General features: G+C 36.8%; 1 protein-coding gene across 1 annotated transcript in view; it reads right to left on the bottom strand.

The window, feature by feature from the left end:
- Positions 1-26,749, bottom strand: part of LOC120607731 (uncharacterized) — a 223,827-nt gene that overhangs the window by 162,344 nt on the left and 34,734 nt on the right. The window contains exons 7-8 of the mRNA XM_039869492.1: positions 11,911-12,086; positions 11,353-11,766 (exon numbers count right to left, since the gene is read on the bottom strand). Coding sequence (XP_039725426.1) covers positions 11,353-11,766; positions 11,911-12,086 — 590 coding nt within the window. The remainder of the gene's footprint in view (positions 1-11,352; positions 11,767-11,910; positions 12,087-26,749) is intronic.

The following is a 26,749-nucleotide window of genomic DNA, read 5'->3' as shown; positions in this document are numbered from 1 at the left end:
TTCAAAAAAGTATTTGACAAACTACTTTTAGTTTCTACTCCTTAATTAATATATTTCTCTAGGCTATTGAATAAGGTTATCTTCCAATGGCTTTAATTGTGAATGGCCACTCGTTAACTTATGGCACTGTCTTGCATTTTCTCGTCAATCCCCCATTTCTTTAAAAATTACATACCTGGGCATGTGTATTTGAATAATCTAAACCGAAGGCACTAAACAAAATTATCATGCAAATGCACTGCAATTCTTTATTTTGGTCGCAATTCTCTATGTGATAATCTCATTTGATCTAGACCCATGAAATCATAGAAAATGGAATGTCCATTTTTGTGTTTTTTCCAGGAATAATTAATCTAACTTTATTGATCATCCTTTTGGGACAGTGAGTGCATTAACATTTAAAACAATAATTCAGATTCCCCACTTTATTAATCTTCATTTGTTAAATTGCCAGAAATTTCACTTGGTAGAGATTTGAGTTTATCAAATATTAAACTATTCTTCTGTATCTCAGTATGAATTTGTTTCATCACTTATTTTTCTCTAGCAACTAACTGAGATTAGTTCTACTGCTTCACAGTGTGAGTGCTATAGCTAGGTCAATTAGGTTCAAATTATAGTCTTCTCTTAGTAGTGTATGACCTTAGGCAAGTTACTTAACATCTATGACTCCTTGTTTCCTCATCTGTAAAATGGAAGTGGTAATATTTACCTTATAATGTAGACAATGAATCAGTCAACACATATAAAGTATTTAGATCATGATACTTACTAAATAATATCCATGTTTAATATAATTACACATAATTTCTATCATTTGTAGCACCATGGAATATTGAATTTTATGCATGTATATATGCATACACATATAGGTATATTTACATATATAAACATATACATATAAATACACATATATAAAAGACTATATATAAATACATATATAAAGACTATATATATACACATATACATGCATATATGTCAGCCATTTTGTTACTTTACCATTTATTTTCTTTGTTTTTATCTAGTAAGATGAGTACAGGGTTATGAATGAATGAATGAATGAATGAATGAAGCCTTTACTATTGCCTACAATGTTCTCTGAACATCTTATCATGCTAGCCCACTTATCCATTCTGGGCTTTTCCTGGCTAGGGAACAATTATGTTCAGAGTTTGGCAGTGTTTTCAGTTTGAGAAATGAAAACTGTTGAGAAAACTGAACTTAATGGGGACTTCTTATGGATCTACCAGTCTTACATAAAGAAAAAGAAGTTGCTTGGCTCTACAAAATTTGTACTCACCAAAGCAACGGTTCTTTTCAGAACTCATTGTCAAGGTCCCAGCCATTCATCCAGAGAAGTTGGGGTATTTTACTTCTCGAAGTCAATCTTTATCTCATGCTTAAAATGACCCAGGCACTCTATTAAGGGTTTATCTAAATTATTTAATTTATTATTTTGTTTTAACATAGACCTCGCATCAACATATGAGGTGGGCACTATTATTATTTCCATTTTACAGACTGAAAACAAAAAGTTGAGGCATAGAGAAGACAACTTACCCAAGGTCACACAATAGGAAACAGTATAGCTAGAATTCAAACTCCAGTTTGTCCATCCCAGAGCCTGTACTCTCACCTACATGTCATACCTCTGACTTACTATTCCATATCATACGACCAAATATCATTCTAAGAACTCCACCTAAGAGACAGCTGGGTGTGTCCAGAAGCTGTACTGTAAAAATAAAAATATCACAATTATAATAACTTATTTTGATGTCGCATTTTAAATTCTTAAAAAACATCCATCTACTTTCACAACATGAAGAAAGGCAAGTATAATTTCCATTGTTTTACAGAACACTGAGCCACAGAAGGTTCAGATAACTTGCTTAAGATCATACAAGTGGAACAAGAGATAGCAGGTTTCCCCGTCAAATACATTATTTTGTAACTTGTTAATTTTTTTCTTATGTTTTATCACATGGCAGAAAGCCCAGTTGTCTGGCTTCTAATTTTAAAAACAATAGGTTAAATGTCTTCAATTGTTTTACCTAAAGGTATTATGACTGATCCCCACATGCTTTCCTACTTTCCTAGTTAAGTCATATCTTTCTTCAATCTGGAAATATTAAGGCAGCCTCCAGAGATGAGCCATTCCCTTCCACGAACCAAACCTGGGATGAGTCACTTATCATTGTCTCAGGTGGTGCACTGAAGATAAAGACGAACAATAATACCGTCCAAGGAAACAGACCTCAGAAGAACTACCATTCACAATCCATCTGCATATGTGTTTCATAAAAAAAAAATAGCTAAAATCACAAGGTCAATAATTAATCTGTTTGGTTATTCTATTTGTTACATAAATGTAACAAGATATTTTTTAAAAGCTAAATTTAAAAAACTGAAAAGTACCTCTCATCAAGTTAGCTGCTACTGTTACTGCTGACATATCCTTGATTCTTCTCTCTAGTGTTTTAATTCCCTGAACTTTCTTTTACTTATACTGCCTTCAGGTGTTGATCTGCCCTAGACTGTCCAAACCCTTCTGGCAAGCTCTAAAATCAGCAAAACTTCCTCCTTCTGCCTGAACTACATTAATGATAGACTATGAGATTCCTTTCTGTTTCTACTCAACTCACACTATCCAGCTAGGCTAAAGACAACTTTTCTCAATGGTTTCTTTCTCTATTACCTCTCCCACAATGGAAACAGAAAATACCTGAAACTAACATAAACTAATACTGAATGTCAACTCTAACTGAAAATAAAATTTTAAAAAAATGAAAGAAAAAGAAAAGTTATTACATATCTAACATCTTCTGCTTCTCATCATTGAATCTCTAAATGTGTTTCCAGGTTTAAATGATTTTCTTCTAATCAAGAAAAAGTATCTTTAATAAATAAGAAATAACCCAACTCCACAGGTTTTATAAGTCACAACCAGTTCCTGGTTTAGTATGTCATAACATGGTTTGAACACACACTCTTTTCTTTTTTACTTTTTTAAGGTTTTACTGTATAACAAACAATTTACTAGATGCTGAGATAATAGGTAGAAAAGACAAAGTTCCCCTTATAGGAGTATATCATTTATGGGAGTCTAACCCATAAGCAAACAGATAATTAATTGCTGGAATGGAGATTTCTACAAAGCTCAGTTTAGAACCGAAGGAAAGGACCACTTGAGTTTTACTGGGAGAAGTTAACAAGGCAAATGTCTCAGAAGAAAAGGAACAACATGTCAACAGCAAGGAGGCTTATTCCTGGAACTATAAAAGATTTGATAATTGCTAGAGTATGTAGGGCAAAAGGCAGAAAAATAGGAGATTAAGATGGAAAAGTTGACAGGGGTTAGAGAAAAAAAGATCTTGAATATATTTCAATGTAATTTTAAGTTTTGCCTTTCATTCTTTCAAAACTATTGAGTGTCTCTTAAGTGCTAGGTATTAAAAATGAACAAGAAACAATTACAGGTTTTAAACAGGGAAGCGATCTGATCTGATTGCCATTTTACAAAGAATCTATGGCAGCAGTGTGGAGGACCAATCTACAGAGAGATGGATAAAGAAGGTATAGCCATGGTAACAAGTGGTAGAGGTTGTGGGATGTGACAATGAGGTTAGAGAAGAGGAATGAGATTGGAGAAATGCATGGGAGATAAATGAATAGGACTGAGTAGTTGATTTGATTAAGGAGAAGGTAGGAATTAAGAATGACTTCCAGGTTTCAAGTTTGGATAACCACAAAGAGGATGGTGTAATTTTCAATGAGATAAAGAATCAAAGTGGAAGAGGTTTGAATACAGAAGGAGAGAAAGAAAAAGGAGCATCCAGTGGTCTGTCTTAAAGGCAGTTTAATATACAGCTCTGGAGAGTAGGACAGAGATCTTGGTTGAAGATATAAATTGCATTTTCAGTTAAAAGCTGAATCTATTGAACATGGATGAGATAGCTCACAGTACGTGTGTAGAGCATGAAAAAAGTCTGGGTAAGAAAGAGTTCCAGGAAAAACAGCATTCTAAAGACAGACTGAAAAGGAGAACTTAGAGATGTAAGAGAGGTCATAAGACCAAGCAATAAGGGAGGTTCAGCAAAGCAGGAAGTTTCAAACATTTTGAACGCAATAGGTCAAATAAAATACAAATTGAAAAGTGATTGATTTGGCAATTGGATGTCACAGAAACAGGAAAAGTCTTGGTGGAGGCTATATTGGAAACTAAATATTAGTGGGTTGAGAAAAGACTAAGGAAAAATAAATGGAGAAACCAAGGAAATATTTTTATAGTTGGTGAGGGGTGGGGAGAATAAATATTTATAGCCAGAGAGACAAAAAGATGAATGGTTGAGAAATAGTTGTCATTGTGTTTGTTTGTTATTAAACAAAGCATGAGTTGAAATAATAGTTTGGTAAAGAGAAAATCAAAGGAAAAGGAGATTATGAAGATACAGCCAAGAAAGATTTTTGCTTCTACCTACGACATAAATCTCAAGAGGATGTCCCTCCCACCCTAAAAATAGAACAAACCTGGATAACCTAAAAAATCATACATTTTTAAAGCCTATTTGATAACTGAGTTCACCAATAAACATAATCTAATAAAATCCAGATAATTATAATTTTCTCTTAGGAGGAAAGAGACCCTTGGCTGCTTTTATCTTTGGCAGAGCAGTGGAAAGAGACAGAAACTAATATAGACACGGGTAAGGAAGACACAACTATTTCTTTAATTTTGTAAGACCAGAAATGGGCTGGCATAAGGATTTAGAAGCCTTTGGAGCTTCAGAGAAAAAAAAAAGGGAGGGGTGGGTGGGTCTGCTTCCAACTACCAATTCTTTTCCATGGACTTTTGCTGAGTACTCGTCAGAAAGATTAGGAATGGAACAAGAAAGCTGAGAGAGACTGCCTATGCCCAAAACATAAAACACCAGACCTACTGAATGCTGAGAATGCAACAGGAATGAGAAAAGAACACAAACTATTCTGTATCATAGACTGAGTACTAGAGGAAACAGGCAGAAATGCTAAGAGAGACTACTTCCCCAACATTGCAAGTACGCAGAGACTGTTGAAAAGATGAGGGTGGAAAAACTGAAACAAACCCTCCGGGCACTCAGGTCACAAGCCCCACTTAAGGGAAGGTTCTGATCTCCTCATAAGATAATTTGAGGTCTGTGGTGAGCTGATTCTACCAAATGCAACAACAAAATCCAGAAACACCAGATTGAGTGCTTAAGATTAAGTCAATTGCAACACCGGTAACATGAAAAAGGAAGGGATATGCATTTTCCTGGGATAAATATTATTTATTTCAGTCTACTGTTTTTTTTAAAGAATTCCAGCATTTAATTTTTAAAAATCATAAGATGTACAGAAGCAGAGAAATGTTATGTATTATTAAGAGAATAAGCAGTCAATAAAATCATACTCAGAGATGGACAAGATGCTGAACTTATCAGATGAGGATTTTAAAACAACTATTAAAAATAAGTTAAAGGGTCCTATTGGAAAAGATGAACAATCTTCATGAGCAGAAGATGAAAACTACAAAGAGTCAAAAAGACATTCTAAAAAATGAAGAATAAGATATCAATAATAAAAAAAAAACTCTTTCAGTGGACTTAGACTGGATGGAGCTGAAGGGAAATATCAGTGAAATTGAAAACAGGTTAATATAAATGCAAACTGAAATACAAAGAGAAAAATATTACACATAAATAAATAAAATTAGCATCCAAGATCTGTGATATAATATCAAATGGTCTAACATAATAGAGTTCCAGTAGGATAAGAGAAAAAGAATAATACAGAGGAAATATTTGAGGAAGAAATGGCTAAAAATTTTGCATAATTAATGAACATAAAAACTACAGACTCAAGAAATTCAGCAAACATCATTCAGTAAACATAAAAAAAGGAGAATCAGAATAAAAATGATGAAAATCAAATAAAGAGAAAAATCATGAAAGTAGCAAGAAAAATATATAGTTGATTATTGTTATTTGTGATAGTTATGTTCAATAAAGTCACTGAAAACACTGAGTTAGTGAATAATGAACTATTTGTTCCTAGGGGATATACAGGGTTAGGTTCCTGCAAGCCTCTGGTCACATTTTCATCAATTGAAACGTGATTTGTGCCATATATATTCATTGCCAACATCCTCATAAAACAGACCGGTCTCATCAGTATTAAAAACCTGCTCTTCCACATAACCTTTACCTCTGTAACACTTAGCTGATATTTCTAAAATTCTTCCATGGCCTCCTGATCTGCAGAACCTGCCCCACCTGCATGTTTGACATGTTTATGTTCTATCATCTTTTGAAGCATAAGAGTCAGGTAGCACTAATTGAAATGGGTGTAACATTTTCCTGAACCTAGAAAATATCACCATAAACTTATTTGGTTTTTAGTCTCACAACAACACTGCCCTTCATGCTTTTTAAATCAGCCATCTCATAAACCCACTAATTTAACTATTTTTATCTTTTCCATTGCCTCATCAAATAAAATAGAAGTTACTTTAGCACTTTCTGGAGAAGTCTCATATAGAGTAGATAAATTTTCTTTTCCATTTTCTGGATTTATTATACTGTTGATTTATTAATATTGAACTCACAGCCAATGGCACTATAACTTATGCCTGAATAAAGCTTATCTAATATACCTATTTTCTCTATAAGGCACATCACAGCCTTCTTGTGCTCAGAAATATCAGATAGACTTGAGTACACTTGGGGTCCATTTGAAATAGTAAATTATCAGTTTAAAAAAATCAAAGAAACACAACACTATATCACAGAAAGAATCCTTGTTTACAGTAGGAGAACTGAAACAAGAAGACAAGGCCACCTCGGAATCTTGACCACCTCGGAATCTGCACATCAGGGGACTTGAATTTTTTGCCAATCTGCACATGTCCATAAATTACAACAATGTGCCACAACTATTGATTTAGGAGTTACAAATAAATTTTAGTGAGTAGGTGAATTTGCAAATCCAGAAACTCTGAATGACAATCAACTGAATTTCATATGTGGAAACAGCAAGAATTATAGCTAACTTCACGAGACAATGGAGGCCATAAGACTATAAAACAGCATATTTAAAGTGCTGCAAGAAAAAACTGTTAGTCTAAGATTCCATATTCAACAAAAATATATTTCAAAATAAAGACAAAATAAAAATATTTTCAACCAAACCAAAGCTGAAAGAATTCATATATAGCGCCTCTGCACTATAAGACATAGTAAATGAAGTTCTTTATTCTGAATAGAAGTGATACCAGATTGAAATGCACTTTTTCAAGGAAGAATAAAGAACACCAGAAATAATAATATGGTGGAAAATACAAAGAATATTTATAATGTATCACCATTTATGTTTTAAAAGATATTGTGTCTTTTAATTTCTTTAAGAGCCTATTGACTATTTGAAGTAAAATTATAATAACAATGTATTGGAGATTATAGCATTTTAAAAGTAAAATAAATAATATCAAGAGTACAAAGCACGGAGGTTTACAATTAGAAATATATTATTGAATTCTTAAGCTTTTTGTGAAGCAGTAAAATATTTTTGAAGGCAGACTATGATAAATTAAAAATACATATTGTAATCTCTAGAACACCATTAAAGAAAAAAAAAATATCAAGGAGGCATACTATAAACATCAATAGGATAGATAAAATATATTACAGAAAAACTCACCTAATCCACCACAAAACAAACTCACCAGAAAGACAAGAAAAGAGAAACAGAGGAACAAATAGGCAAGACAAATAGAAATTAAATAACAAGATGATATATTTAATATTCACATATTAGTGATTTTATTAAATGTAAGTGGCCTAAATATCAATACAAAGGCAGAGACCGTCAGACTAAATAAAAAACTAAAACCTGACTATATGTTGTTAACAAGAGTATACTTTGAACATAAAATATTAAAAGTAAAAAAAAATGAAAAATATAAACCATGAAAATACTAAACATGAGAAATCAGATGTGGCTATTTTAACATCAGACAAAGTAGACCTCAGGACTAGGAGTATGACCAGAGATAAATAAGGACATTGTCTAACAATTAAGGGGAAGAAACAATAACCTTAAAGGTATATATGCATGTAATAATAAAGCTTTCAAACACATGAAACAGTTGGCAGAACTAAAGGAAGAAATAGACAAATTCACAATTATTCTTGAGAAGTTCAATACCCTTTGATAATTCATAGAAAAAGACAAAAACAGTAAAAATGTAGAAAATTTTAACAGCACTATTAAACACTTTGATCTATTTGCCATTAGAGAACACTACAATCAACAACAGCATAATATACAGTCTTCTCAAGTGAACATGAAACGTTCAAAAAGACAGCTGATACGTTGAGCCTTAAAACAAGTTACAATAAATTTCAAAGTATTAACATAATGGAGATTATTTTCTCTGATTATAACTGTATTAACTTAGAAATCAAAAACAAGGTAGCTAGAAAAGTTGCCCAAATATTTGGAAATTAAACAGTATGCTTCTAAAAAGAACTCATAGGTCAAAGGAGATACTAAAAATATGTTAAGCTAAATGATAACTAAAACATAACCAGTCCAAATTAATGGAATGCAACAAAGAAGTACATAGAAGAAAATTTGTAGCTTTTAAAGTTTACATTGTGGGGAAGAGGTATAAAGTTGTTGATATGTGTTTTCATCTTAAACCTTAAAAAAATAATAATAATAAAAAAACTAACCCCAAAGTAAGCAAATATAACGTAACAGTCTGACTTCTTTTTGGATGTTTGACTGCTGACAGTTTTCAAGCCCCATCCCTTTCCCCTAACCTCCTACCCAACATGTAGACAAGCCAATAAGAATTCCCAGGCATTCTTTCCCTTAGTGCCAGTGGGAAACTGAAACCGTGAAAGTGCCTGCTGCATGTGGGAACTTCACCCCAGCCCTACCACCTAACCACAAAAGCAAAGCCATTTCACCTCCTTGCTCTCTCGAGCCACTTTTGGACCTATTTGTGACCATCTTGCTCTCCCCAGAAAGCCTCATTATATGAATAATAAACTTTTTATACCCTCTTGGTGTGTATTTGTGGCACCATCAATCTCAACATATGAGGTAAATATGGGGTGGGAGCGAGGGGTCCATTGCACTTCTACAGGGCAATACAATAGGAAATAATGAAGATGAAAGAAATCAATAAACAGAACGTGAACAAATAATACGCAAAACCAAAACAAGTAAAAAAATTAGCTATTAAAAAAATTATGAAGATAAGGAAAAGAGAACGAACAATTGGTTTAGAATGTTTTATGAAGAAAATGGGGAATTTGGCAAGTAGGGGAAAAGCTATGACCCAGAGCAAGGAAGAACGAATTCGTTTTAAGATCAGGGACACTTCATTCACTGAAAAAATTTCTTCGTTTTGCCTTTTTCTCTACGAATGTTTTACAATATAATATACACATTAAGTCAAAATAAAGCAAATTATTCAATGTTTCATATATGTAAGCATATTATTCAAATCCATGGTTCTTAATTGTGGAGGGATTCAAGCTCCCTCTGAACAATGCCCACCCACCCTACCCCGCCACCACCACCCCACCACTGTCAAAGCCATTTCAGAATCACCTATAAAGCTATTCAAATATATTCCCTTAGTAATTTTATACTGATCACTCTGTCCCCTTCTAAGCTGACAAAACCTTCCCCCTAGGTGAGAATCAGAAGTGATTCTCAAGAATCGAGAATGTAAGAAAGGCTGTTTCTTCAAGATGATTAGATAAAAAAGTTTGAGAATCATTGCTCAGCAGAAATTATAAAAAACTGTTTCCCAAAGCATCACCTGAGAACAATTTGCATCAGTATCATCTTGAGGACTTATTTAAAATGTATATTCCTGGTCACATTCCAAACCTAACAAACAAGAATCTGCATTTTAACATGCAGCTCATGTGGTTTTAATGCTTACACAAATTTTAGCAATACCTGTGTAAGGTATAATTAATGCAGAAAAAAAAAATCCCTATCATATCATGAATTTGGAGTTACTTTCTCAATAACAATAATTTTTAGTAACCTATAATAACTGTTGTGTTTAAATACAAAGTAGCATCATAAAATTTTGGCACTAAAAGAGACCTTAGATATGATCAAATCTAGTCTTCTAATTGTGTAAATGTGAAAACCAACTTCCATATTGCTTAAGTGTTTTGCCCCAGTAATACAAAGCTGGTTTGAATTTTGGGACTCAGAACTCCTACCCACTAGAGGTAGGGTCTTTATAACATAGCTTATGTCTCCCACCAACTACAATTAGAATATTTTATTCATGATGTTATGCTGCCGCAAATAATGGAATTGAAACAAAATAAAAATTGAATTAACTAAATAACTGAAAAATAAGTCTTTCCATGCAATTACAGGCACAGCCAAGCACTGCTAAAAATCATATAGTTCATCGAAAGAGAGCTTTTGGCAGCCTAAAGGGAAGATATCAATTCTCTTCCCATTTTGAACTTCTGTAAAGTTAACCCTAGATATTAATATTCCAAACAGTTGCTTAGTAGGGCACATGCAGGGCTTTAACCCATGGGCTGCCACATTTTTATTTCCATTTTCAGTCTTTGCACCAAAGGAATGTGTGGGAGATGGCTATTAAGAGTCATTTGATCTGCCTGGGGGCTAATTACTCTATTTGGTTCATTTTTTAAAATATTATGTTATATCCAAAGGCAAAAAATTGATGGAGGCTTGTTTCAGGTTTGCTTATGTAATTTTGTACAGATTAAACTAGTTAATCAGAAGTTATGCTAGCTAAAAGAGATCTGTTGGTTTCTAAATCTACAGTAGAAAATTGCTTTTTAAATAATAATTTGAATGGCATGCTGTTTAAATATATTTTAGTCAATTCTCTCAAATGTGAAATTTGGGTTTTAATGACCCTAATAGAAAGCCAGGAAGAATGAAAAAATACGCAGATACAAAGACTGGAAAGAGTATTCATGTGTGATCTTGTGTGGAGAAAAAAAGATGGCTCTCGTTAGGCTCCCTCCTCTCACCCACAGCTAACTTCTGAGTGGAACAAACTCAGCACTTCTCCCCTTATATAAACCGGTGCCTGGTACGCGTGCACAGGCTTCCATCATCCGGCAGTGTGACACTATTGTTTAACCAGTGTATAAAAAGGCTCCTCCGCAAGTCGAGGGGGCGCCACGCCCTTGCTGGATAACCCTGCGGCCCTGTGAGGTGGGCTGTGCCCTTGATGGAATAAAGAGCTCTGTTGCAGTTGCCTACGGCTCCTGCATTTTCTTCCAACTGCCGGAGTCTCACACAGCTTACTTCGCAACTGTGAAATCTGCAGCTACACGCTTGGCATAGTCATGGGCAGGATTCCCAGGTATGAGAGCCGTCTGCCCCACTGGAAGACGGGAAGGACATGTGGCCCCATCCAGTGTGTGGTATTGGCGGTGGTATTGATTACATGGACTCCACCTGAGCCATGGGAGGCAGTTGATGGGTCCCGATAAGTATTGAGAAGATGCTCCGCTCCTTGGAGAAGCAGTTGCCGGTAAAAGCACGAGCAGCGGCCGGCCAAGCGAGCTGGGCACTTTCAATGGCTTTGAGGCAAAGTATGGACAAAGCTCTAGCAGCGGCCGTGCAGGTACAGAAGCTTTGGCAGAAAGCAGATGCCTTGGACACAAGGGTTCAACAACTGGAAGCTGAGCTCCAAAAAAGTCCACCCTCGGAGTTGCCCTCAGAGATGGGGGAAGACGTCCCGGAAGAAGTCCACCCGCAAGTACGGCCCATCATACGCCAAAAGGTAAAGCATGAGTAACCCCTGGGGCCAGGTAGGGTGCAAGCTGGTGGTCCCATAGTGACTGAGTTCACCATGTGTACCCTGTACACATCTGTGGAATTGTGGGATTTGGGGAAGCAACGTCGGCAGCGCCCTGGCCAACTGTTGCTGGATTGGTTTCTGCACCTTTGGGATGAGAAGACAGACAGTATCTCATGCTCTCCTGATGAGATGGAGAATTGGCATCTGTAACCGTACAGCCCTCATTACGGCGCGTCTGCAGAACAGTCACCGCTTGGCTCAATCAAGGTCAGGGGAACCACACACTGATGGAATGGCTTACTGCCACTGTGTGGACAGTTTGGAATGACACCGGAGTACACCCAGAGCATGTGAGTAAATGGCAAAGATATGCTGAATATTCATGAATTGGGCATGCAACAAGCTATGTTTAACTTGAATGAATACACGGGGACCAGATGATGAACGGTTTATGACGGCATGCAGGACCTAGTGTTAGGGACTGCCCCCTTTACCGCTTTTAGCTCGTTGGTTGCTATCCTGGCTCCCTATGTGGGGGAACATAAGTGAAGTGACTATAGCAATGGTTGCTCTGGGAGATGTAGAGGGGAGATGCTGTGAGGCAGGGGGCAGAAGTGTCCATGTGGTAACATCTAGACCCCAGAGAGGCGAGAAGAAAAAGAAAAGTCCTATGCAGGGTCCTGTTCAGGTGACCAGAACACAAATGTGGACTGATTTGCTAGTTATAGGAGTTGATTGAGACAAGATAGACTCCAGCCTAATGCAGTGTTGCTAGAATTGTGGCAACAGTTGAAACCTGAACAGCAATTCAGGTGTGGGCAGAAACCTCCCACTGAAGGAGCTAAGCCTGTGGCCTTGAAGGACTTTTTGAAATCCCAGCACTCTCTGTTAACCCTATATGATTAGGGAGAAGGCCGAGGTGCCCGTGTGGAAGGGATAAGCAAGGACTGGAGGCCACATTTGGAGTTGGCAATCCACTAGTCCCCAAACAATGTGCAAAGAGTCCTAGCACTGGTGGATGCCAGAGTCAACTGCAGTCTTATCTATAGAAATCCAGACAGATTCCCTGGACCCACTTGCCTATATAGATGGCTATGGGGGAAAGATTATTGAAATCAAAGCTGTGACTTTGCCTCTTGGAATAGGACGTTTGCTCCCACATCCATATAAAGTGTTTGTATCTCCAGTGCCAGAATATATACTATGGGTGGATATGTTACAAGGGCTCAATCTGCAGACCTCTGCTGGTAAATTCCATTTGTGAGTCCAGATGGTGAAGACTGTAGTGAGGGGACATATCCATCACCCACTACAGAAAGTGCCAGAACCAAGATGCATTGTCAATGTTAAGCAATATTGCTTGCCTAGTGGACGTGGTAGAATCGGAGGTATGATTCAGGAATTGGAGAAAGCTCAGATTGTGCACCACGCTCATAGTCTTTATAATGTCCCTGTGTGGCCAGTAAAGAAGCCTGTTGGCCCGTGGAGAATGACCAGACTATTGGGAATTGAATAAAGTGACTCCTCCACTGCATGCCGCAGTACCATCCATCCGTGATCTAATGGATCAACCGACTACAAGGCTGGGAACATAGTACAATGTCTTGGATTTGGCTAACAGATTTGGCTCCTGAAAGTCAAGACCAATTTGCCTTCACGTGGGAAGGAATGGACTTTTGTGGTACTCTCCCCAGGCTACTTACATAGCCCAACAATTTGCCATGGGTTGGTAGCCCAATATCTGGCAACCTGGACCCAACTGGCAACGGTGGAATTATTTCATTATATTGATGATATTATGTTAACCACTGTTTCCCTTACAGACCTAGAACAAGTGGCACCAGTGCTGTTGCAGCATCTGAAAACATGTGGCTGGGCGATAAATGCAACCAAGGATCAGGGACCTAGCTTATCTGTCAAATTCTTGGGTGTCTGGTCTGGTAAGACAAAAGTTATCCCTGATGCCATAATTGATAAGACACAAGCTCATGACCCACTGCAGTTAAGGAATTACAGAGTTATGTGGGCCTTTGGGGGTACTGGAGAGTGTTTGTGCCCCACCTAGCACAGCTAGCATGGCTGTTATATGGCCCGATTAAGAAGGGAGCTACTTCAGACTGGGAGGAAGCAGTAGAGAAGGCGTTTACTGCCACCAAGTAAGGCTTGGTGCAGCAAGCCCAAGCCTTACAAGTAACAGATCCAGGTAAACCTTTGAACTGGACGTGCACATAACAGCAGAAGGATATGGCTGGGGCCTATGGCAATGTTCGGAATGAATTAGGACCCTGGTGGGTTTTTGACACCAATTATGGAAAGATTGAAAGAACTGGTACTCTCTAGTAGATAAGCAATTAGCGGCTGTATATGCAGCCTTGCAGGCCACTGAGGCAGTGACTGGCATGGCCAAAATACAGGTGCGCACCACTTACCCTCTGCAAGATTGGTTGTGTACATGGATATAGGCTTCAAAAACAGGGGTAGCCCAAACCCCTACCCTGACGAAATTGGGTTCCTATCCGGAACAATGGAGTACCATAACTGCTAGCCCTCTGGCCACGGAATTACAGACGTTTTTAGGCCCAATTGAGTTTACCACTGACAATATACTGGATGCTGCAGTTCCTACAGATTTAGATGTTGCCCCTCCCTACAAAGAAGGGAAGCCACCCATACCCACTGATGCGTGGTACACAGATGGGTCTAGTGTAGGGGACAGAGAGCTAAGTTGGTAGTTATAGGGGTGTAACCAGCTACTGACCACATTTGGTATGATACAGGTATGGGCCAAAGCAGCCAATGGGCTGAGCTATGGGTTGTATGGATGGTTATAGTCCATGAAGATGGCCCCTTGGCTATTTGTACTGACAGTTGGACAGTGTTTAAAGGTTTGACATTATGATTGCCTATGTGGAAATGGCAAAATTGGCTAATAGGCCATAGGCCCTTATGTGGCAAGACCTATGGGAGACAGGACAAGACAAGGATGTAACTGTTTATCATGTTACGGGTCGTATCCCCTTGGTAACTCCAGGAAATGCTGAGGCAGATGCTCTCTCGCATGTGCGATGGCTAAAAAAGGCTCCTGTCACTGATGTGGCACACTGGCTCCACAGACGATTGCAACACTTGGGCGCTAAAACTACGTGGACAGTGAAGCAACAATAGAACCTTTCCCTGAAGTGGGAAGATGTCATAGATGCTTGTGCCAAGTGTCCAGTGCGCAGCCGGGAGACACCGCATCCTTGCCGCATGAAGTGGGAGCATGTGCAAGAAACAAAGGGAAGGGTCCTGTTGACCATGTGGTAGATAGATTACGCAGGACTTCTTCCAAAAGCTCCAGGATCATCTTATGCCCTAAGGCAGTGGACACAGCCACCAAGTTATTGTTTGCATGGCCCTGTGCAGCCGCAGATCAAAAATATACTGTCCAAGCTCTCAAACCCTTATGTGCCTTTTATGGTGGGCTGTTAGTGGTGGAAAATGACCAAAGGACTCATTTTACCAGGCATGGGTTCCAAACATGGACCAAGCAAATGAACATTCAATGGAAATGGGATGCTCTATACAATCCTCAGGCAGTGGTCATGAATGAACGGCACAACGGGCTATTGAAACAGCGCCTGAGTAACCATCAATCCCCTGGGCTGTGAGGTTGGGTGTCCTGCCTGTGGGACATGTTGTGGGGCCTGAACGAGTAACCTTGAGCTGGAGATCCCTCTTTGGTAGAGCTGCTCTTACATAAGGCCAAGGCCCCAATTCAATTACAAGTCAATACCACTGAAACTCTGTTTGAAACCTGGTCATGGACTCAATGGTAACATACTGCTACCTGCCCCCACTTGTCTGAAAAGGGGAGAAACAGTGCAATGGACTTGGCTATGGAATATAAAGGTCCCGCACTGTTGATGGGTGGGCCTAATAACCCCACGGGGCAAGGGGCTAGAGGTGAACTTACAGGTCATTCCTTGGGTAATGGCTGACTGGCCACCACAATTGACTGTGAGATATCCCACAGGAAAGACAGATGAAGAAGAAAGTACCACCCTAAGGGGAGCATTTGTGTTGCCACTGTGGCTTATCATGAGTTTTCCCATATTGTGTCATGTTGACACAGTGGGAGCAATGCCACAAGGGGAACGAGTATGGTACCGATGGCCAAGCTGCCCTCGGCAGCAATGATCTTATCACAAGATAAGACACTAGCATGTGTCTTGCTTGATGGAAAAGATTTATCTGTGTTAGTACCATTGTCCTCTCTTTCTTTCAGACCTTAGGCCGCTTTAAGTGAATACCATGGTTGAGTGGGCACAGACCTATGCCATGATCATGAATGTCTCACACTGTTGGACCTGTACGGAGTTTCCTGTCAGCGCCTTTGCAGGACTGCCTTGGTGTATACATGCAGCTGATGTCACAGCATGGGAGCTGCTGACCTACTGGAGACCCCAGTCACCCGACTGGACCATCATCTATACTCAAGTGGATACACAAAGAACTCGAGATGTACTGGACAAACCCTTATTGGGGTACTCGGTACATGATGGATGGTCATAGTTGACTAGTAAAGGGGTGGAGGTGACTGGGGATGTGCCCCATGGTATTAAAAGAAAAACAGGGTCCCAATTGTTAGGGCGAATGCCATGTCCCTTATGTCAAAATATAACTCTTGTCTCTTCTACCATGCATCAGTGAACAAGACAAAAGTATGATGGCACCAACTATGATTTTGCCCCCAGGAAGGTAATGGGTATGTGGAGCCCATGGATGGCCATACATTCCCTTAAACTGAAAAGGATGCTGTACTTGGGGACACCCATATTTGCCAACAACTGTGTGGCAGGCACTCCCACTGGGCCCCACAAATTGGGATGCATATTATTCACAACATGTCCACACTAAGCGGACCCTATGGTGATATTACACCTTAGCCATCTTTCTGCCGGTAGCAGGTGATGTGGTGGTGGAAATGCGAGTGACAGCTTTGGCAGAACATAACTGCCCAAGCCTTGAATTATACTCATAAAGCCCTTAATCTTGTAACTGATGAAGTGGATCAAATTAGAAAAGTAGTATTGCAAAATCATATGGCTTTGGATATCTTAACTGTTGCCCAAGGAGGCACTTGTGCCATTCTCAACAGCAAATGTTGTGTTTATATTCCAGATCACTAGCACAACATCGCACAAGCCTTGGCAGGTCTCTCTCAAGAAATACAGGAAGTCCTGCAGCTCACTGGGGATCCTCTGCAGGAGTGGCAGGCAGGCCTAACGTCTACTTGGCGCTGGATCTTAGCTCTCTTAGGAGGTGGAGCCTGCCTCCTAGTGTCATGTTGTTCCCTGTATTGTTGTTGTGGCATGTGGGTACAGAGCTCTCCCCTCCTGAAGCGATCATGTGCCAAGCCTGTGTAGGTGTATGGGAGGAACTCCAAAGGGGTGGAGTATGCAGAGGAGGATGACTGTAGTCAGGCTCCATCCCCTCACCCGTAGCTAACTTCCAAGTGGAAGAAACTCGGCACTTCTCCCCTTATGTAAACCTATGCCCGGTTTGCACGCACAGGCTCCCATCATCTGGCAGCATGCCACTATTGTTTAACCTGTGTACAAAAAGGTGCCGCCGCTATGCGAGGGGTGCCGTGGCCTAGCCGGGTAATACTATCGCCCTGTGAGGCTGGCTGTGTTCTTCGCTGGAATAACCACGATTCTGCAGCAACACAGATCTCTACAACAAAATGCTACAGCATTTGCTTCAAAAAATGGAATGAAAGAAAATCTGAGGAATCAAGGAGAAAAGGGGCATCTGGGAATTCTGGGTGAAAAATGAGGAGAGAATAACAAGTTCTCGGCTTCGGTTTCTTCATCTGAAATATGGGGATCATCACGCCAATCACACAAGGTTTTGTGGAAAAAAACGATGTAACAAAACTTCTTTCCATGATGCCTGGCATGTAATAAGTACTCAGTAAAATACATATATATATAAAATCTAGTCTATCTATCCATTTACCTATCATCTGTTATACATAACCACAATAGTGGGAAGCTGCAACTACCATGGTACTGCTTACTTTATGGTTAGAAATGGCTGATAGTTGCATGACTGAGCTTGCAGGTGCCATGAAAAAAATTGTTCATTACATCATTTTTTTATTTCTAGAAACCAGGAAGAGGGCAGTTAAAACAGTGTTTCTCAATCCTTGATGCATATTTGTTCTTCTTAAAGTATTCATTACAGGTCTCACTCAGCACTCCCCAGAAAGTCTGACTTAATTCTTATGTGATTATAATGATCTGCTAGAGTTGAGGACTAGTGAGCTAAATGGTCTCAGTTGACAGACATTCAAAAATAAACTAATGTGTGGAAATTGGATAAAAGCATTGGTTTTTACTTTTAATTATGAGCAATGTCAATATATAAAAGTGGAGAGTATTATATAAATCAGTATATACCCATTATCTAGATTTAATGATTAAACTTAGCCCCATTTCCTTCATTTATATGTATAATATGTATTATATATATGTATATATACAAAGACTACGAAATTTTAAAATAAAAGACAGTTTGGCATGTAACCATTAAGTATTTCAATGGACGTTTCTTAAAAAGGAGACATTTTCTTCAGAACTATAATATCATTATAACACATTACAAAATTAGCACTGGCTTAAAAATGTTTTTTAGAGCAGTTTTATGTTCACAGCAAAACTGTGCAAAAATACAGAGATTTCCCACATAGCCCCTGGCCCTGCCAACTCAGAGCCTCCCCACCTGTCAACATCCCCCACCAGAGTGGTATATTTGTCAAAACTAATGAACCTACACTGATGCATTATTATCACCCAAAATCCATAGTTTACATAGGGGTTTGCTTTTAGTGTTGTACATTTTATGGGTTTATACAAATGTATAATGATATGTATCTGTCATTATAGTATCATAAAAAATAGTTTTCAGTGCCCTGAAAATACTCTGTGCTCTGCCTGCAACCTTCTGGCTCCCTACTTTGACTTTTCCAGATTGTCATATAGTTGAAATCATCTGTAGCCTTTTCCGATTGGCTTCTTTCACTTAGTAATATTCATTTACGGTTCCTCCATGTCTTTCAAGACTCGATAGCTCATTTATTTTTAGCGCTAAAAATATTCCTTTGTCTTGGATATACTACAGTTGATTTATCCATTCACCTACTGAATAACTTCTTGAATGCTTCAAAGTTTTAGCAGTTATGAATACAGCTGCTATAAACATCAGTATGCAGGTTTTTGTGTAAATATAAATTTTCAACTCACTTGGATAAATATTGAGGAAAGTGATGGCAATATAATATGGTAAGAGTATTTTAGTTTTGTAAGAAACTGCCAAACTGTCTTCCAAAATGGCTTTACCGTTCTACATTCTCACTAGCAACAAATAACAGTTCCTGTTACTCCACACCCTCACTATCATTTCCTGTCATAAATGTTTTGGATTTTGGCCAATCTAATAGGTATATAGTGGTAGCTCATTGTTTTAATTTGCATTTCCCTAGTTACATATGAAATAGAGCATCTTTTAATATGTCTATTATGTTGTTCATTTTCTTGTCAAGTTTAATAGTTCTTTGTATATTATGGATAATAGTTCTTTATCGAATATGTCTTTTGCAAATATTTTCTCCTAGTCTGTTGCTAGTTTCTTCATTCTCTTGATACTTTCTTTCATAAGCAGGTTTTTAATTTTAATAAAGTCTAGCTTACCAATTATTTCTTTCGTATATCGTGCTTTTGGTATTGTATCTACAAAGTTATTGCCCTACTGAAGATTGTCTAGATTTCTTCCTTTGTTATCTTTTAGGGGTTTTATAGTTTTACATTTTACGTATATAGCTGATGATCCATTTTGAGTTAATTGTCAATTGTCATAAAAGATGTAAGGTCTGTGTCTAGATTCTTTTTTTTTTTTGTCATATAGTATCCATTTCTTCAGCACCACTTGTTGAAAAAGAGTATCTTTTCCTCATAGAATTTCTTTTGCTCCTTTGTTCAAAAATCAATTGACTATATTTGTGAGTATATTTCTGTGCTCTCTGTTATGTTCCATTAATTATTTGTCTATTCTTTCACCAATACCACTCTGTCTTGACTACAGTAGCAGCATTAATTTTTAAATATTTTCTAATACCTTGTTCATTTTAAACTTTCTCAACTGTCTCAAAAACATCCTTGGGGAAAATTTTTATTTTTTTAAGATAATTTATTAGTAAGCAAATTTTACAAATCTAAAAATAAAAAGTAACAAAAGAAAAATGACTATAATTCCAAAATTTTTCTAAAACTATGCCATTATCTATGACTAAGACCTAAAGATAGATCAAATAAATTCACTCTACAATGAAATAATTTACCACTCCAATGATAATTTTTAAAAAGCAATTCAATCTTAGTACAAGGTAATCAGGACCTCTTATACTATTTTTCCAACTTTCTATAAATTAATTCTGAAATAAGCATCATCTTGTCATCCCATTTATAATTAGTATATTAGAAAAGTATATGGAAAGTAGGAATTCATGTTCTTAGCAAGATACTTTTTTTAAGGTATAATATCTCCAAGGTTTCTATAAAAATTAAGTGTTATTATACATAAAGTACTTAGAACAATGCCTGTAACAGAGAAAATGTATTTTCTATAAGACAAGGAAAGGTCTTAAGTTTAATGTATATAAGAACCTCCTAGAGGTTTGTGTTAAATTTATGCTTTCTAGGGCTCCTATCATAGAGATTATGAGACAGAAAGTCTGTATTGGTACCCAGAAAAATGCATTCTAAATAGCACCTGAGATGTCCTGAGAGAGGTTGATGGACCACATTTAAACAAGCAGTGACACTGGATTTCATCTGAAAAACACCAGAGATAATAAGGGAGCCTCTAGTGTAACAAAAACAAAATAGTATGACAAAAGTAAACCCTCATCCAAATAACAAGGAAATCAATGAACAATCTCAAAGGTCTGCTATGTATAAAACTGTGATATACTAGGTAATAGAGAAAGGGATCAAAGACATACAAAATTTTGTGTGTGTGTGCATGTGTGTGTGAAGAAAAGGTAATCCCAGTCTTTAAAGATTCTGCACTCTACCGGGATCACAAGGCACAAGCCTTTGAAAATTTTAGTAACCGTAACGGAGTACAGGGGCAATGAAAAATAATCACGTAAAAGATAAATTTTTATTCTTCCAATAAACCACACAATGAAGTTTCTCTTGAGACAAGTTTTGAAGAAAAGGCAATTTGCATCTTCTGAATGTAATTTCTAATTGGAACTGAGAAGCTGGCTTTTGAAAAAAATTAATAGTATTATAGGTTCTTTGTTTTTAAACTCCATTCTCATGAAAGTTGCAATAAAGTGTAGTATCTTTTTATAGAATGTTTTTCAAAATCAGTAGGTGAGATTGATTGGTATTTAATTGACAAAACATATATAGGTATGGTCATATATGTATAATTATTTTCATCTTTTTTCTTAATAATTAATTTTAACTGTTTCATAGAAAATGTACACTATTTCTTCCTATAGAAGAAATGCAAAACAGAATTCTCAAAGAAATTGACCAATATTAAGGGATCTAAAACGGGATGCTGTGGAAAGCGCTACATTACTAAATGGAAGAAATAATTTAAGTAAAAACTAAATGAAAAGCATGTCTTTAAAAAAAAAAAAAGTTTCCAGGCATCTATTACATAAAGTTTCTCAACAATTTCTCAGAAACTACTAGTTTCTGCTGAGCATTGTTTTTCTTTGTTTTAATTATCTCTGTTTTTAGATCATATCCCTGATTTTGTCACCAAATCATTGAATGACCTTGGGATAGTTTCTTTCAAATGCCTCAGTTTCTCTGTTTACAGAATGAGGGTAGTAATCTCTAAGACCCTCATACTTCTCTGAGGTATTTCAAAGCTTAATGAGTCAGAAAGCTTTGAGCTGCTCTGATCAAAGGCACTGTATAACTACAAAGAATTGTTATTATTTACCAGTAGCTCTTTTTTATTATGCTACTAATGAGCATTGTGGTCAGTAATAACTTCTTAGAGAAAAAAAATAGGTGAAAGTTAAAAAGGCTGTTTCTCTCTATATTCAGATATAAATGTTGTTAATATTAATTGGTGTTATGCAGACATATTGAAAATGGGGATTCTTGCAGTCTGACAGTTCCTTCTGGAGAAATCTTTGTAAAAGTACTTACTCAATATCTTAGATTTAAAGGATTCAGCTTACTCAAGAGATTTCCTTGGATTTGTGCAAAATTTATATAGAACTCACATTTCAACAGATTTGGTAGAGAGGACATGGCATCAAAATGTCCTCATTAAGATTATTTTCTCATATATCTTCATTTTTTTTATTTTAATGATCCTTAAGCAATTTTACTGATAAATCAAATTTTCTCTCTCCTCCCATACGCTCACACAGACACACACACACACTTCACCTCACCTCATTGTACCATTCTGTATTCTAACACGTAAAACACTCAAAGTGAGCGATCTTAATAGCAAAAATGGTATATATTCAGTACATATTTGAAAAGATTTCATCCTTTCCAAATTGATAGATGGCATGGAGTCATTATGCTACAAATCGAATTTCAAATGATTGAAGAAAAGTTTATAAATATCAGCAATAAAATAAGCAATTTTATTTTACTTTGTCTCTCCTAAAAGTGCATGTCAAAATCTTTTTCCAGGAATATTTAGAAGTACTTTAGGTCTCTTATAGGCAAGGAAAAGTACAAGTTCTCAGAGCCTTGGCAGTCCAGCCATCTCTGAGCAGGGTTCTTTCTCAGCCTCAGGCCTCTTTCCCATTCAAAGCTTTATCCTAAAATAAACGAAGCACTCAGCCACTAGAAGCACTTCAGCTGAAACGTTTGTGAAACAAGTACATTCTTCAGTACTCAGGGTAAATGAATTTTTCATGAGCTAAGATCTATATAGAAAAGTTTTTATGAAAATCTCGTATTTTTTAAGGAAGAATTCTACAGACTGAATTGTGTTCCTGCAAAATTCATATGTTTAAGCCTTCATACCCAACGTGACTATAGTTGGAGATAGGGCCTTTGAGAGATAACTGGATTTAGATGAAGGGGTTAGTGTTCTCATGAGAAGAGATTTTGGAAATCTCTCTCTCTCTCTCTCTCTCTCTCTCTCTCTCTCTCTCCTCTCTCTCTCTCTCTCTCTCTCTCTCTCTCCCCTTCCCTCCTCGCCATGTGGAAATACAGTGAGAAGGCGGCTCTCTACAAGCCAAGAAAAGGGCTCTCCCCAGAAACCAATTATATGACACCCTATTCTCAGACTTCCAGCCTCCAGAATGTGAGAAAATATATGTCCGTTTAAGCCACCTAGACTGTGGTATTTTGTTATGGCAGCTAGAGTCGAAGAATACGAAGAGCAGTGCCAACAATGCTGTAATGATTACACTGTGGCTCACTTTGTTTAGTCTTAACATATGAAAATTCTAATTGGATTCATGACCTTATAAAGATATAAGTCAGAAGATTTTTCTGCAGCTATTCATTTATCTGATGTTATATATCAAATGCCTATTCAATAAATATCTAATTAGCAAATATTGAACTCCAGGCTGGGTGTTGGGTAGAAAGACATACAAACATACCCAAGTTCCTAAGTTCAAAGGGTGCAGAGCATGAAAGAGATGTGCCCCTTACTCTGAGAAGAGAACTAGTAATTGGGCTTTCTAAAAGAAATAATAGTAGTATGTGACCAGCTAAGGATTGTAGAGAATACATTTTTTTTATTTTGTACATGTGCTTTGTTTTGTTTTGTTTTTTAATGTGGTCTATATTTAGGGTATGACGGTCCTTATTGCTTTTTAAGGTGGGGAAGGATGTAAGGTGTGAATTCAGTGGTAGGGTAAAAATGTTAACCAAAATTGTTAAATGCTCTATATTTACAAAAACAAAGAATGATTATTTTGTGATTCATTCTTTTTTGGACATTATTTTGCCAGCTAAATTTCAAGGAATGCCATTGAGTCTTTAAGCTGTTGTAAACATGTCTCAACTTTGTTTTTGTCGGTTTTACCAAATACAAGATGAGTTATCACTGACCTCATAAAATATGTTGGTCCATATTGTCTACAAAGTAATTTAAAGGATGTCAAAAGCTCTCAATTGGCTTGGAATGTCACACTCTCCAAAATGTAAAATGCCAGATAAATGATAGAAAATTTTATGTTAAAAAGCCATATTCTTTGAACACTTGAACTGTCACTAAAAGTATAGTGTTGTGGTTAAGATTGTTAAAGTATGAATCTTGGCTCAGAAACTTCTTAGTTGTAAAATCTCTCCCAAGTTACTTAGCTTCTCTGTGCCTCAGTTTTCTATAAAATGGAGATAATAATATTATCTTTTTAAGACAATTGTGAGTTAAATTATTCTAAGTGCTTAGAATGTAAGTATGTATACAATAAATGTTAGCTATTATATTATTAAAGAGGGATTTTCTGATTTGGGTGCCTTTTGTTTCATTTTCTTGCTTAACTGTTCTGGCTAGGACTTCCAGTACGTTGTTGAAAAGAAGTGACAAAAGTGGGCACCCTTGTGTTTTCCCTGACCTTATAGGAAAGCTTTCACCTTTTCACCATTGAATGTTATGTTGGCTGTGAACTTGTCATAGATAGCCTTTATTATGTTAAGGCATGTTCGATTTATATCTAATTTGTTGAGAATTTTATGATAAGCGACATAAGCCAGACAGAAAAAGACACTTATTGTATGGTATCACTTATATGTGGAATCTAAAAAAGTAAAAAGTCTAACTTATTGAAACCGGGAGAAAAATGGTAGTTGCCACCCGACTAGGGGGTGGAAGAAATGGGAATAGATTGGCCAAAGATACAAACTTTCAGTTATAAGTTGAATAAATTCTGAAGATCTAATATACAACATGGTCACCATAGTTAATAATACTACATTGTACACTTGATACTTGCTAAGAGAGTAAATCTTAAGCATTCTCACATGAACACATACACACACACACCACAAATATGTATACCAAATCATCACATCGTATACTTTAAACATATTACAATTTTGTTAATTATACCTCAATAAATCTGAAAAATAAATAGCCTTTTTCTCTATTCAATACAGTTAAATATTTTAAAAAGTAACTTAGATGATATACATAAAACTACCAAATCAAAATATTTCATATTATGACACTAAAACTGTATTGAGAACATTAATATCAGAGAACATTTATATGTTAATGATATCCATGATAATTTTACCTTACCAGTTATCTATAACCTTCACTCACTCATTCATTCATTCATTTATTCAAAAAGCATTGGGCAAATGTAAACTTTATGTTTTCTGTCAGTGCTTGGTATTCAAGGTAAAAAGATATGGCCCTTACTGCAAAGGAGTCTATGTAATAAAGCATAAGATCTTGACTTATTTATTGAAACGCTAATGTAAGTGTTTAATATCAAATATGGGGGTTCTCTTGAAAACTATATAGTATTCTCATTTCTCTTTTTCAGCACAAATCTTCATTATTAAATCATTTTTCAAGTTCATGTTGCTGTTTTGTTTTAAAACTACACACATAAAATCATGTTGAGTGTGGCATTCTCAATATGGTGAAATCAAAAGCAAGTTATATAAAAAGTAGTGTGTTTTGCTCTAAAACAAACAAACAAGAAACCTTTTCATCAATATCTTTGTTTCAGAAATGTTCATTTGTTTTACTAAAAGTAACAAGATCTCTGGTCAAAATGCTAACTGACAGCCAGTTGAGCTTGCCTTGAATTTTGAGGAAACTTGATCATTGGTGGTGGTGGTGGTGGACCATATATAAATGAAAGGTGAAGGGAAATGGCTGGAGATGTTGGAAACCACTTTACTATCATTTTAAATACAGGAGTTTAGAATAAAAAGTCAATAGAATGACAATCTACTGAAGATTGTTCAGTTCTCCTACTTTGTCTTTTCCTACATATGGTTCTATAAGCACATATAAATCTACACTCCAAATCATGACAATACACAGTCTCTTGTCCCCTTCTTTTGCCCAGTTCCATCCATAAATGGGGTAGCTTCTTGGCACATGTCCTGTTAGGCTCCTGGACTTGCATAAGAGCACATGAGTCATACCCTATGGCTTACTTGAGTACTAAAGAAAAAGTTATCAGCCCCTAATCAGAAATAAAGAATTTCTGCTCTTCAGATTTGTATCCAATAATATAGCCTCAAACTCTCTGACAGTCTACTGAATTTACAGTTGTAAAAAATTATGTTTATGGAGATTTTTGAAGCATGATCAGCCTCTCCGATGTCAAGGCACATAAAATGTTATCCTTGGACCATGCCTGACCACCAAAGATACCTGCTTGAACCATCCTGGTTTGCCTGATGGTAGGATTAATTGCTTGACTCATTCATAGGTTGCTGTTATGCTGCAGGCTCACATAATTTTTAATGATATAAATTTCTTCAGAGACCCCAGCTGTCTAATTCTTAGCTTCAGTAGCTCCTACTATTGGAAAGGAGGAAAGAAAAGATGGAGACTATTTTATGTTCTAATATTAGCTAAAAATATTATCAATTACAGCAAAAAAAAAAGTAGTATATAAAATAAATCTTGGTGAAAAAAGTAACATCATTTTTGTTTTTCAAGTAAAGCAAAAGCTTTTTATCGAGAGGTGCTTATAAAATGTGAACTGACAGTAAGTAAATAAGCAACTAATTGTGAGTGCATTAGATAAAATTTTTCAGAGCAAAGATAACATCACTAAAATGTGTTTATTCATTCTAGATGGTAACCTCCTTCTCCCTGAATGCCAGTTAGCTTTGGCAAGAATGCCTCCATCTGAATCCTTTTGTTTTCTGAACA

Source organism: Pteropus medius, unplaced genomic scaffold, assembly GCF_902729225.1.
Source record: "Pteropus medius unplaced genomic scaffold, Ma_sr-lr_union100, whole genome shotgun sequence".
Lineage (NCBI taxonomy): Eukaryota > Metazoa > Chordata > Mammalia > Chiroptera > Pteropodidae > Pteropus > Pteropus medius.
Note: the sequence above shows the minus strand (reverse complement) of the source record. Positions and strands in the feature narration are given on the sequence as shown.